We start from the raw sequence: 15,104 nt of genomic DNA, 5'->3' as shown, positions 1-15,104 counted from the left end.
CAGAAGCATTTCTTCATCTTTCTGAACTTAAGTCTAGTTAATTCTCTCAGCCTTGACTTCATTTTTTTAATTGTTCTAACAATGTTATCATTTCACTGTTACAAAATCATAATATTTGTGTAATACATTTTCCCCTAAATTTACAATAATGAAGGTCATACATAAACTATATGGATCACAATTTCTCTATTTTCATGAGTCAGAAAAAAATTTCCTTGATAAATATGCCCAGTGACACGTATAAACCCCTAGTGGATGTCCAAAAGTGCAAAAAAAAAAAAAAGAAAGAAAGAAAGAAAAACCTTTCTGGTTTTAACCATGGTGCTTTTTACATAAGTAATCACTGAGTAAGCATGGTCATTCTGTATTAAAAAAAAAAACCTACAACTCTACAATTTGCTCTTGTTCCTGCAAGAATGCAATTGTAAAATACCTTAACATACAGTGCAGGGCATACCCAACTAAGATGATTACTAGTTAATTGAGCATACTTAGTCAAGCAATAAAATTTTCATTAGATTTGAAAATGAAACTGCATGTCTTTAGAACTATATTTCTATCGTCATAAGCAAAATCTATTTTGGAGAGCAAGAGACTACTAATTCCAGAAATGGAAAGGTTAGTTTCAAATCATACAAGAATTGAATGAATGTAATTGGAAAAAAATCTTTTAAAAAGATCCAAATTTTTCTTAATGTCAGATTTTTTAAAATATTTACTTGTCCCATCCTTTTCAAGATTTCATCTTCTGAAAACAATGCAAAGGCAGAGGTGATGGTAAAGTAATAGAACTGAATAGAAAAGGAGTTTGGTGACTCAATTTTAAAAAGGATCAGCCTTAGAAAATGGAAGGATTCAAAATTTAACATTCTTTTAGGTGGATAAAATTATTGCTTATTCTTATAATTCCTGTCCATTTTATACATGTGGTGCACAGTAAAATTCAAACTCTTGATAAAGTTCATTCAGGCCAAAATGCTTGTTAGGGTCAGACATGAGGGCATAGATTTTTAAAAGTACACTCATCCCTGGAGAATTCAGACACCTCAGAAACCAATCAGAGCCCTTTGGGGATAGGGAAAAATTTCTACAGGCCACTGTCCAAAACATACTTTTAGGGCCATCAGCTGAACCAAACAAAGTATCTCAGAAGACTTTAAAGATATTTAGTATGCTGTAAATTAATATAGAAGGAAAACAAAGAAAAAAATTAAGAGGGAAAGAGAGGAGACAGTGAGGGAAGAAGTAAAGGATGGAAGAAAGGAGTAAGAGGAAGGAAAGGGAGGAAGGAAGGAAAGGAGAAAGAGAAGAGAGAGAAAGAAGAGAAAGGAAGAGAAAAAAGGAAGAAAAAGAGAAGAAAGGAGGAGTGAAGGGAGGGAGGAAGGAAAAATGGATAGAGAGAGAGAAAGGAGGAGAAAGAAGGAAGGAAGAAAGAAAGAGAGAGAAAGAAGGAGACAGAGAGAGAGGAAGGAAGGAAGGAGGGATAGAGAGAGAGAAAGGAGGAGAAAGAAGGAAGGAAGGAAGGAAGGAAGGAAGGAAGGAAGGAAGGAAGAGAGAGAAAGAAGGAGACAGAGAGAGAGGAAGGAAGGAAGGAAGGAGGGAAGGAAGAAAGGAAGGAAGAAAGGAGTAAGAGGAAGGAAAGGGAGGAAGGAAGGAAAGGAGAAAGAGAAGAGAGAGAAAAAGAAGAGAAAGGAAGAAAAAAAGGAAGAGAAAAAGAAAAAAGCAAGAAAAAGAGAAGAAAGGAGGAGTGAAGGGAGGGAGGAAGGAACAATGGATAGAGAGAGAGAAAGGAGGAGAAAGAAGGAAGGAAGGAAGGAAGAAAGAAAGAGAGAGAAAGAAGGAGACAGAGAGAGAGGAAGGAAGGAAGGAAGGAAGGAGGGAAGGAAGGAAGAGAAGGATCCCTGGACAAACACTTTCAACCTCATCCTCCCATCGTCATAACCTGAACACATTCTTAATAAATTGCTTTTCACCAACACTCAAGTCTTTTTGTATAACTGACTGTTCTCCTTCCAGGTCCCACCATTATTCTACTGGAATTTATTCAAAGGCCAAGTGAATCATAACTTCTAGTCTAGCGGCCCCTATAATAGAGAAGATGGCATGTGAGGAGGGGTGTGGTATCCAGGAATGGGAAGATATATGCCTGTTAGCTAATGGGCAGGAAGCCCAAAAGAATGTACTAACTTTGCCTGAAGATTGAATTCCTTTGATCATTGCCAAGCAAACCAAGACCCAGGCAGACAGTAAGCAGACTGTCATCTTCCAGTTGAGGCCCCCGCTCTCTGAGATGGAGTCAGAAATATTCAAGGCTTCTCTATACCAGTAATAGGTCGTGGCAGAACTCTTTTCACATTCTGGCTCCACAACTGAAGGAGAGAAAAAAGAAGGTAAAGAATTATTTCGGATCTGAAAACTGTGGTAATTACATTAGAAATGGTCAGAGAGTATTTCTCTGCAAAGTATTTCTTACCTTTTGATGGAATACAATTGCTGTTTTCATGGAATGGAAACTCCGTATGAGAAATTTTTTAAATCTATGGCTATCAGTAAGGGGGGAGCATTTATTAAACACTTATTACGTGCCAGGCACTGTACTAAACATTTTACAAATATCATCTCATTTGATCCTCACAATAACCCTAAGAGGTGAGAACCTCATTATCCTCATTTCTACAGTTGAGGAAACTTGAGGTAGACAGAGGTTAAGTGACTTGTCCCGAGTCACACAGCTAGTAAATGTCTGAGTCTGAATCTAAATTCAGGTCTTCCTGACACTGAGCACTCTACCCACTACACCATCTACCTGCTCTAAAAATTCATTATATACATTAAAATAAACATTAATACAAATTCACTCAAACATTTCATGTTTTTGAAATACAAATGTGAATCATATCCAAGACCAACATTTTGAAAGATAGCAAAATGCTAGGTGTCCCCTTTATTTTTCTATTATATATAAAAGAGAGAAGAACATTCAAAACTGAAAGATAATGTTGCTTTCATACTCCATGATATGGCATCTTCTTGGCCACATGTGTAAAGGGCCATGCTAATTGCACCATACCTGATGAGGCCTAGAAATTCATCACACTGCTCATTTTTGTTTGCTTTAAGGTTGTTTTGTTTGTTTTAAGGTTGCCTTTCTCTATTCACCCAATTCAACCACCATTTAGAAAGTACTTACTGGATTCAAAGTCCATTCAAATTATTTTTTTTCTGGGTGCTCAGTAAATTAGGCTATTAGTAAATTTAATTTGCAGCTTTGAGCATACCCTAGCAGAAAGCTAAGGAGCAGAGCAATGTGGTACAGGGACATTTTATAAAGCTAGAGAAGTCTTCCTAGGATTAAAAAGGATTGACAATAATTTTGACATGAATAATCTATAAAGTGGACAATCTGTTTATTCATACAGCCTTTATAAAAGGTGGACAAAAAGTCTTATTAACTTAATAAACTTAATAATACTTCTACACTCAATGAACCCAAGGTCCACTTACCACTAAAAATATTCAAATACAGTTCATGAAAATCTATTGCTAAAGTAATTTTTAAAGCAGGATTATGAAGATTCTTTTAAGATAACTCTCTGAAAATTTTAGGCCCAACAACTGGGTTTTTGAGCTCAGCTCAGAGTCCTCTGTAATATCTGTCCAAGACATGTTGAAGGAGATATCATGCATAAAATGTTAGACTTGGCTGCAGAAAGGCCTGGGTTCAAATACCAAGACGCTTATTAACTGTGTGATGCTGGGTAAACAACTTGATTGTGCAGCTCAGTTTCATCATTAATAAAATGAGGGTGTTGAACATTGATGCCACTAAACAGGTTAACCTACTCTGTTCCCCTTCCTAGTCCCCTGAAGAAAGGGTCTCTTTTGTTTCTTAGTGTTTACATCCCCAGCACTTAGTACAGAGCTTGGCATATAAATATAGAAATAATAAATGCTCTATCTATCTATCCATCCATCCAACCATCTATCATTCATTCTAATTGTAAATCTATGAGTCTAATTATTAATATATAATTTGGCCATGGAAATAAGGTATCTATATCTAATCTATATCTATCTATGTATCTATGTATCTATCTATATATATGTATATATATATGTGTATATATATATATGTGTATTAGATAATATAAAGTTCCTGGCTTTAACTTTATGAGATAATATCATCCTAGGGACAAACACGTATTCTTATGAGAAATGATTATCTCATTATGACCATAAAATTATATCATAGTGTCTGCCTCCCAGAGATAATTTGGAACAGAAAAAATATTTTCTATTTTAAGGTTTCTGAGGGTGCCTATTCTTACTTTTCCAGGCCTAAACATTTTCCCTATCATATTTAGCAGAAATGATTCCAATTCCGCACAAGAAAAATCATGACAACAAATCTGTATGTGAAAATCAATTTATCTAAATATCTGGTATTTGTTACCCTCATGACAAAATACCTGGATATTTGGCTGGCTGCTTCTTCTGGACTAAGGGGAGAACTTTAATAAAAAAGGTAGTTAACAAATTATTGGAATAAGCAAAATATTACACCCACTTTGTGCTACTGCCAAAACCAACTATGTAGAGAAATGAGGTAATTCAATGCATTAACTTGGCCTAAAACCACTTTTCCTCAATAACATGTTATTTTGGCTAAATTATCTAATTAACTTCTTCATGTTGCTTGTATGTAGAAACTTATTTCTTTAAACTATTTTTTTAAAGTAATGTTAGAAAAAAATCTTGGATTTCCCTTCAAGACAAGAGGGTAAAAGTATGCATCCTATGCATCCCATGAATTAAACACTATTTCTGAAGGACTTTGAAGTTAAATCTACATCACAAAGGTGAAGTGGTGGGAGACTAACTGTCCAGTGAATTTGGCTGTCCGATTTGGCTTTCACCCTGATTTCTCTCAGCTAATTCATGCAAAAAGTAGGTCTTTTTCTTCCCTGCCATCTCTCATGATAGTCCAAATTATGTAAAATTCCAGTTTTCTCAAGAATAGACCTATAAAATTATTATATGACCAGGTCTTAAAAAAAAAAGCTGGAGAGAACTCAAGTAACTTGAAGTACTTGAAACAAAATCAGTATTTGTAGTTTCCTCTAGTTTTCATAAGAATGTGCATTTAGATCAAGGGTAAGGGACAGAGATGAAGGCTAACGTTCACAATCTCTTCTAGTGGTAACAAAGGACAATAACAGACCATGTTGGGAAGCTCTAAGAGCATTTGGGTAATTGGTAACAGAAGGCTGCCAGAAAAGAAAGAAGTTGAGAAAATGCATCTCTCTCCCCTCTTTGCAAAGCAAAGGGAACTATAGCTGTGGAATATTGCATTTGCTGTCACACATGATTGGTTTTGCTTCCCCCTCCTCTTTTCTTTTTTAATCCTTCTTTCAAGGGATAGCTCATTCAACAGGAAAGGGGGAGGGATATATTCAGAAATAAAAGTGTTACAAAAACAATAAATTAAGATTTTTTTAATCACTATCATTTTTTCACATAATTACTCTTTGTCCCAATTGACTTGTCGTTTGACATAAAGAGTTTGGACAATAGAATATGTACAGTCATAATGATCTTTGAAAAGTATAATACAGTTTTGCCCCGATTATCTTAATACAAAAATTTCTTATCCTTCTTAAATTCATTAAGAAGCAAAAAAAAAGTATGCATTTATGTTTCTTACAAGTGTGAGAAGTATTTTTCACCAGAGGGCACTGATCCCATGGAAGAGGCTGCTGAAAAGACTGTGAAAAATAGAACAAGCTCCAGCCAATGATAACATTGTAGTAAAGGGCCACAAAGAAACACACCTAAAAGAGAAAATAATCCTATTAATATTGCATATACAATCAGGCACCATAGCTTTGCATTAGCTGGTTCTGTTAATCCCCTCTTGCCTCCTTCCTTTCCTCCCTCCCTCCCTCTTGAAATTCTTCATTACAAGGAATTGTTCACTGGGTTGAGGAAGGGGGAAGGGACATATCTAGAAATGAAAGATATAAAAACAGAAATATAACAGTAAAGTCATCTAAGCCTACTGCATGTGATGCCTTCAAGTTAAAGTGTGTATTTTTATTTTAAAAATTATTTTCCCTATATGACTAAAATTCTTTCCGATAGCCTTACTTTTTCCAGGATTATTTGGAATATTTAATCTTTTACAAAAGTTTAATATCATCCACATACCATTTCACCAAAGAATGTGTTAAATGGATTCATAGCTAAAGATCTATAATTCATAATATTTCTACATTAGCATATGTTCTATTTATTTAAAAGAATCAGAAAAAATTACTCTTTGCTTTAAAATCAGCATCTTTCTTTTTTCTTTTCTATTACAAGTTAATGATTCAATGAAAAGTAAGTAAAAGTAAGGATTAAATGAAAAGGTACACATCACTTACCACACAACTTGCGAATCCAATCCCGCCTAGTTTAGGGCTGATGTAATTCCACACACCAATACTTCCTCTTCGGATTCTCTGCCCAACAGCGAGTTCCAAGAAAAAAAGTGGGATGCCTATTATCAGCAGCAATATTAAATATGGTATAAGATATGCACCTACAGAGAGAAACACAAATAAGACAGTATAGTAAAATTGACATTTCTGGTAAAAAACAGATTATTTCAAATTGCTAAAAAGTCTGAAATTTGGAACATTTTGGAAGGAATTCTCACTTTCAAGGGCAGAAAAAGAAGCAAAGTGATTACTATTAAGCATTTTTTTTGTGAAAAGGTCATGAATTAGCACCAGCAGCAGAGATTTACATACACATTTGCTAGTATCCTTAAAACTAACTTGTTTCCTCAAGTAGGTTAAGCCTTTCCCTTGTAATCCTCTTTAGTTACTTTTATAAATGAAAAACACAAATGTAAATTTCAGTCTACTCTAGGTCTTCTAAAGGATCACAGATTCCAGACCAGCAAAGCCTATTTAACACATTGTAACTGAATTCTAAAGTATAAATTATGATAAATTTTTATCCATAGAACCTAGAAGGAAAGGAGAATGAGAATTGAGAATACATGAGCATTCCTATGGGCACAGAACATTGTATATGATGGTCCAATTGGGGAGAAAACCTCCTAGTGCCACCTAGTTGTTGGGGTTTATTCTTATAGAAATGAAATAATAATGGCTGACATTTATAAAGGGCTCTCAGGTTTTAATGTCATACGACATGTTATACACATATGTATGTATCTATATGCATACATATATGTATGGGTACATACATGCGTAATGCATAGATGCCCATACAAGTGTGTATATGCATATAGATGTCGGTATACAAGCATATGTGTCTACATGTATATGCATGTGTGTATATATGTATGTGTATTAATCTCAAATGTGTATACATATATACACACAATCAAATGAGATTACGTACATATACATATAGATATAGTCCAACTGAATTACATACACACATATGTAATCAAATGGTATTTTGTGTCTCAGACTCCTCTGGCAGTCTAGTGACGCCTATAGCCCTGTCCTCAGAATTATTTTGAAATGGATATAATAAAATGCATAAGATTACAAAGGAAATGAATTATATCAAATACTATTAAAAAATGAACTCATTGGGCAGCTAGGTGGCTCAGTGAGTAGAGCACCGGCCCTGGAGTCAGGAGGACCTGAGTTCAAATCCAGCCTCAAATACTTGACACATGTACTAGCTGTGTGACCTTGGGCAAGTCACTTAACCCCAATTGCCCTGCCAAAAAGCAAAAAAAAAAAAAAAGTGAACTCATAAGCCCCAAGTTCAGAGCACCTGGCATAAAGAGTTTGTAACTGCTTAAATAACTTATGGATAAGTACTAAGTACTTGAGTAGAGGCAGATGAGTTAGAAGTATCCTCTTCAAGTCGGGAGACATATCAGGTCAAATTCTACCTTTGACGCTAACTATGTAATTATGGCAAAGTCACTTCAGTGCCATAAGCTTCAGTTTTCTTTTTTGAAAAATGTGGATAATTACATCTATGATAGCAACCTCCCGGGTTATGTGTGAGGCTCAAATGAGATACTGCATCAAAAATGCACTGCAAAAAATGACCAAGGTCAGAGCCTGAAAGACCCAGGCTTCAAACCCTGTCTTTGACACATATGGCAAGGGGCAAGCCACTAACCTCTCGGTGTCCCCGGGCATTATAAGTTACAAAGCAGGTGTTGATAGAGGGATGTCCAATTTGACTAAGTTATAGATAAACATCTATCATCACCATCATCATCTACTTAGTGCTCAGAACTATAAAGAGTGCTGGCCACCCTAGCTGTTATACGAATATCTTTCTGGAAAAATGTATTGTGACTTAAAAAAATTAACATCCATTTCTTTGAAAAATGACTTCATATTCCTTGACCATTTATCAACTGGGGAATGACTTGAATTCTTACAAATTTGACTCAGTTCTATTTGAGAAATGAGGGAGGGAGGGAGGGGGAAGGAGGGACAGAGAGGGAGGAGAGGAGAGGATGAGAGACAGAGAGAGAGAGAGAGAGAGAGAGAGAGAGAGAGCAAGCATGTTTCATTGTGTATTCAGACAATATCAATTCTTTCTCCGGAGGCAGACAGCATGCTTCACCATGAGTACTTTGGGATTGTCTTGGATCACTGTATTGCTGAGAATAGCTAAGTCATTCATAGTTCTTCATCATACAATATTGCTTTTACTGTGTTCAATGTTCTACTGGTTCTGCTCCCGTCACTTTGCATCAGTTCATGTAAATCTAGGCTTTTCTCAAATCATTCTGCTTGTCACTTCTTATAGCACACTAATATTGAAATGTTTTACACGATTGCACAGGTATAACCTATATCAGATTGCTTACCATTTCAGGGAGGGGGAGGGGAGGGAGAATTTGGTACTCAAAACTTTTTTTAAAAAATGTTAAAAATTGTTTTAACATGCAATTGTGGAAAAAATAAAATATTATTTAAAAAAGAAATTGACGTTGTGGTATCATCCATAAGGACAATTGTTGTGCATGAGTCAACTCCAAAAGCTTTTCTAAGTCTTGGCACAATAACCTTTCTCACCTTTATTTTTCAAGACAATGGTCAAGGCAGTATATTTAAAAACTTGGAGGAAATTTCCTCAGTGTTTCCTGTGTTAAAAGCCAACTATATATATATGATATCAAATTTATTTATAGGAATAATATACAATGAAACTAAGGTCTTTATCCTCATTGACTGAACTAGAGCGAGTCTAAAAATATCTTGTAAGTATCATCTTAAGCACTATTTAATAATCAGCTTTCAAAATATGAAAGGCAATTGTATGACTTGCGGCTGGTCAGGTTACGCTGCCTTATCTTTAGGGCTATGAAGCACTAGCAGAGAGAGAAAACATTTTTTGCTCCACACTTTTCTAATTAGTAATTAATGGACATATTTTGGAGACAGTCAAACCACCCACAGCTAAGAAAGGGCTATTTTCTATTTACAGCTGCACAAACTGCCCACAGACTGAAGAATGGCTAAACCTGTTGAGGTACATGATTAGTGGAATGTTAGTGCACTGGACATGCTGTGCACGATCAGCAAAGAAGCACGGAAATCCTTATGTGAACCAGTGCAAAGTGACATTTAAGAGGAACCAAGAACACAGTAAGCACAATGCTACAACAATAAAAATGGACAGAACAACAAAACAATGGAAACCAAGTACTGTGAAATTACGAACAACCAAGCCTGGCTCTTTCAAAGAGCTACTAGTGGAGGACTATGGGTGTGGGGCACTGAATATGATGTCAGACTTCTTTGATATGTTGTTGAGTTTCACGAAAAACTCCCTCCCCCCTCCCCTGCATTATTCTTTAAGTTATGCCTCACTGAAAGGCAATGATAGTAACACAATGGAACAGGACATGAAAATAAATACTTTATGCTTTACTAGGAAACTTTGAAGCAGGTGTGAAAATAGACTTTCAGATATCTGGGAAACCACTCCAGCTTAACAGGCACAGTGGGTATCATCCAAAGTCTCTCAACAGTCCTAAGAGGATGACGACTGTGTCTCAATGAACTTTCGAAGTTGGAGGTTGGTATTACAGGTATAATTATACATATTTTTGAGAGAAGGAAACTGAAATTTGTAACTTTTTCCCATAATAGAGGGTGTCAAAGGTGGTATTTGAATTAATGTTTCTCTTAACAAACAATATTAATAAAAATTCACTTAAAAAAGGAAGGAAAGAAGGAAGGAAGGAAGAAAGGAAGGAAGGAAGGAAGGAAGGAAGGAAGGAAGGAAGGAAGGAAGGAAGGAAGGAAGGAAGGAAAGAAGAAAGAGAAAGAAAGAAAGAAAGAAAGAAAGAAAGAAAGAAAGAAAGAAAGAAAGAAAGAAAGAAAGAAAGAAAGAAGCAAAGAAACAAAGAAACAACTTTTCACAAGGCTTGACCTGTTTTCCAGCAGCATGGCAAAGTATGTAGAGTATCAGCCTAGGAATCATGAAAGCTCAGGTTTAAATTCCATCTCTGATACTCTGATACTAGCTGTGTGGCCTTGGACAAGTAACTTAATTTTGTTCTATATGCCTCTCCTACAGGGGTGGAGAACCTGCGGCCTTGAGGCCACATGTGGCCCTGTAGGTCCTCAAGTGTGGACCTTTGATATGTTCTGTGAAGTTTGGATTCAAAGGGCCACACCTGAGGACCTAGAGGGCCACATGTGGCCTCGAGGCCGCAGGTTCTCCACTCCCACCTAAGACTTAACTTCTAAGATACACAGAGGTTAAAATCAGCCTCAAAGGAAGGAATTTCCACCATGCTGACACCAAAATCTGCAAACGTTTGTTCTCTATGGGTTGTGACTATTCCCCTCTTCTTTTTGTATTTAGAGCACTTAACACAGTGCTTGGAACACAGGAGGAATTTAATAAATGTTTATTGACTGACTACTGCAACACTTAAAGCTTTAGCCAACATATTCAATTTTGAAAGTACTCAGCTCAATTCGCTTAAGATCTCAGGCCACAGAAGGGGTGAGCTACTGGACCCCATGTGTTGAATGAACTTTAGTTCTTGGATTAAAATTTATTCATTAGGGTTAGGGTTTGGATATTTTGAGTACCTTCCATGAGCAGTGTCCAAAGTCATCAGGGCACAAAGGAATTTAGAAAAAGAGCACACCAGGGACATGCTGAACCAAACACTCAGAGATCAGTTATCAAAACCATTCGTTCACAGTTAAATTTTTAAGACAGGGGAAAAAAATAGTGGATTTGGAATCAGAGGCTGTGGGTTCAAATCCCAAGCCTGTCCCCTATGTTGCTACTTTGTATGACCTAGTTCAAGCTATTTATCGCTCTAGGCCTCAGTTTCCTCATCTGTAAAATGAGGCATTTAGACAAGATGTCTAAGTTTTTTTTTTTCCTGGTTCTAAATCTATGATCCCATGAATTAACAAGAATGAAGAAATGTAGTAACAATGGTAGAAAGGAGTTCCAGACACAGAGGCATACTGGATCAAGTAGCCAAAAGATGATGGGTTGAGACCACTCATTGAGACAGCATGGTACTACAGGAAGAGCACTGGACTTGGACACAGGAAGAGAGAGGGTCAGAATCCTACCTCATACACTTACAAGCTATATTATCCTGGGCATATTAATTAGCTTCAGGCAACAAACTCCATAGGACTAAGCCATAAGGGGTAGGGGTGGGGGTAGTCTGATCTGCACTGGTGAGTTTCCCACTGCTTCACATATATACTAATTATGTCAGTCTCTTAAATTCAAGCTCTAATAAGCTTGATAGAGCTCTAGCCCACTAGAAGTCAGTTTAAAGATTTGGTGATTGTGGATTTCCAGAGAGGGGGCATAGTGGCTAAAATGCTAAATTTTATAATAAATATATGAATAATAATAACAGTATAATAAAAAGAATATAAATAAAATAAAGACCCTGAGTTCAAATCCTGCCTCATATACTTAATGGCCATAATGACACTGGACAAGTCACTTAACCTCCCTAAGCCTCAATTTCCCCAAATATAAAATCAGAATAATAAAATAATATCACCTACCTCACAGGTTGTCATAAGGATCGAATGAGATAAAAAGGATAAGGGCACATAGTAAACATCAAAGCTCTATATAAAACATTAGCTATTATTATTATACATTCTCCACCATCGCTAGTTTTTTGGTTCATTTGGTGCCATCAACTTACATGTAACACTGCAACTTATATTACAGAGAAGAATATCCTCTGACCCTATTCTCCAAAGATACTTCACTCAGCTCTAGAAAAAAACCGAATGGCCATTACAGCTGCCTACTAGAAAAGTTTCGGAAAGAATCTTAGGGACAGTTACTTTATCAACAGAGAAAATAGTCAGGGGAGTTCATAAATCTAACCAAGAGCAGAGTCTTGGAGCTCCCATTTAAATGATTCCAGGATTCTCTTTTCTCTGGTAAACTCAGGAGCCCACTCTTTGATTTGCAAGTAGATTCTACTAACTACGTGTAATAAAACAATGTTTATTTTCAAGCTAAAAATTTTTAAAAAATTCAATTTTTTTTTTGTTAAGGAGACACCTAGATTCTAGGCTTCCCATGTGTCCATTTGTGACTCATGATGAAATCCCAAAAGGTATTTAAGAAGTGCATATAAGACTTACCTCCTCCATTCTTCTGACACAGGTATGGGAATCTCCACACATTCCCTAAACCGACAGAAAATCCAACCTGCGCCAAGATGTACTGCAGCTTGCTGTTCCAAGCCGGCCTTTCGCGGTCGACATCAGTGCCTTTTTCAACATCAATGTCTTTTTCTTCTGGGTCATCGACAATTAGCTCACTCTTCTTAAAGGCATCATCAGCAGAATCTTCATTGGAAAGGAGATCTTTGACAGATTCGATGACGTCATCATCTAGTTCTCTTTTTACCACTTTGCTATTTTTCGGCATTGGAAAAAGTGGGTGTGTGGTTTAGGGGTGGAAGTCTCAAAAAAAATTGCCACTTAATATGAAGAAAAACGCTGAAGAAACTTTTAAACCAATTCACGATGATTGAATCTGGAGGCTTCTGGACCTATATGTTCAAGGTCCCATGTATACCTGTAAAATGTTGGAAGAAGAACTATTAAATAATTACTTATTGATATAACTCCAAAATTATGATTGACCTTTCTTGTATTTCTTTTTGAATTAAGACTTCGTCTAATTCAGCATAAAGCGGGTATAGCTAACCTAACCCCCTAGAGTAGCTCAAGAACAAAAATGTTTTTTTTTCTATTTTCAATAAAGTGTTATTGTATTTAAAAAATGGAAAAACCATTTTTAGCTTGCAGAGCCATATAAAAGCAGTCAGCCAAACAGACTTGGCTGACCCCTGCTCTAAAGTCTAATATAAGTTGTAACTAGAATGGGATGACCAGGGCTTTGTCTCACAGAACTGGCATTTAAAAGACACAATGAGAGGGAAGGAAATAAGCATTTATTGAGTATCTACTATGTGCCAGACACTGTGTTAAAGCACTTTACAGTTTCATTTATTCTTCACCACAACTCTGTGAAATAGGGGCTACTATTATCCCCATTTTATAGTTGAGGAAACTGGGACAAACAGAGGTTGAAGTGACTAGCCCAGGGTCACACAATCACAGTAAGTGACTGAGGCCGTATTTAAACTCCTGACTCCAAGCCCAGCCCCCTGACTACTTAGCTGTCTCTAGGTAATATGTTAGCAAGGTAGAAACTACTGAGATTGGTACCTAGTTAGCAAGAATAGTTAAAACAGGAAGCTAGCTAATGGCAGGCTTCCTTCCACTGCAGGCGATACCACAGATGAAGGAGTTCCTACCTGGCCCATCCACATTACTCTCGCTCCCATGCAGCTGCAGTAAACTTACAATATTTTCTGTCTTTTTTCACCCACAGGGCAGTTTCCAGTGATCTCGCTCCTTCCAACCCAACTGAATTGTCATAAATAGTTGGTTTGAGGTATTTGTGTCATATCTGTCCTATCTAGGTTGCATGACAAACAGAATCCTAGGCCTGGAGTCAAGTAAACTTGCTTCCAAATCCCGCCTCAGACACTAGCTGTATGTACAAGTCAAAACATCTGTTTCCCCAACTGAAAAAGAGTGAGGTTGGACCCAATAGCCCGACAGCCTCCAATGTCCTTTCCAGCTTGAATTCTACGATCTTATGACTTCTTACATCAAGTGCTACTCTTGCTATGATGATTTTCACAAATTCAAGAATTCTAGAACTTGTACATATGTCGTTAAAGAACTAGCATAACATAGAGACAGAGAGAGACAAAGACAACGAGAGACAGACAGACAGCAAGAGACAGAGAAAGAGATAGCAAGAGAGGGATAGAGAGAGAAAGACAAAGACACACACACACACACACACACACACACACACACACACACATAGTGGGGGGGAGGGGTGCAGAGTTGGTCTTGGAATCAAGAAGAGCTAGAATCAAGCCCTGTCTCTGAAACCCTCTAGCTCTGTGACCCCTGGGTAAATCACTTCACCTCTTGGTATACTGTATTGTTAATATATTTTTGCTTAATAGGAATTGCTTAACGGAAGATCTTTCCCATCCATTAATAGGCCCATGTGACCTGTGTGAGTCACATGGAAGACTGAGTCAAGTGAGCCTAGCTCACAAGGGTTATGATGCCCTCTGAGCTTCAAGAAGAGTATATATACTCTGAGGTTAGCATTTTGCTTTGGGGCTTACTCATGGGAAAAGTGTTTGTGTGATGTAGCCAGACGAGACTCTGGGTAGCCATTAAGGAGCCCCCCAGCTTTGAAAACCCAGATGTTGGTGCTTCTCTCTCTGGCAACTATGTATGTATTGCTTTTGGTCAGATAGTTGGAAGCCCTGTCTGTTGGTCTTTGCTGTTTGTATTTGCTCTGTTTATATAATTTCTGCTTGTAATTTCTATTTGCATTTTCTCTGAAGTTCAGGGCGCTGACTTTTCCCCTGAACTAAATGAATTTTATATACATATATATACATATATATATATATATATATATATATATACACACACACACACACATATGTGTGTGCATGTGTATATATACACACATATGTATGCATA

General features: G+C 36.9%; 1 protein-coding gene across 1 annotated transcript in view; it reads right to left on the bottom strand.

Annotated features, from left to right (window-relative positions):
• SLC6A15 (solute carrier family 6 member 15) overlaps nt 1-12,953 on the bottom strand; it is a 35,172-nt gene extending 22,219 nt beyond the window's left edge. Inside the window, exons 1-4 of the mRNA XM_036758615.1 lie at nt 12,657-12,953; nt 6,426-6,583; nt 5,705-5,831; nt 2,188-2,369 (exon numbers count right to left, since the gene is read on the bottom strand). Of these exons, the coding sequence (XP_036614510.1) occupies nt 2,188-2,369; nt 5,705-5,831; nt 6,426-6,583; nt 12,657-12,945 (756 nt within the window). The 5' untranslated portion in view covers nt 12,946-12,953. The remainder of the gene's footprint in view (nt 1-2,187; nt 2,370-5,704; nt 5,832-6,425; nt 6,584-12,656) is intronic.
• Between the last annotated feature and the right edge of the window lie 2,151 nt (nt 12,954-15,104).

Source organism: Trichosurus vulpecula, chromosome 5, assembly GCF_011100635.1.
Source record: "Trichosurus vulpecula isolate mTriVul1 chromosome 5, mTriVul1.pri, whole genome shotgun sequence".
Classification (NCBI taxonomy): domain Eukaryota; kingdom Metazoa; phylum Chordata; class Mammalia; order Diprotodontia; family Phalangeridae; genus Trichosurus; species Trichosurus vulpecula.
The sequence above is the reverse complement of the archived record's forward strand: the minus strand, read 5'-3'. Positions and strand labels throughout refer to the sequence as shown.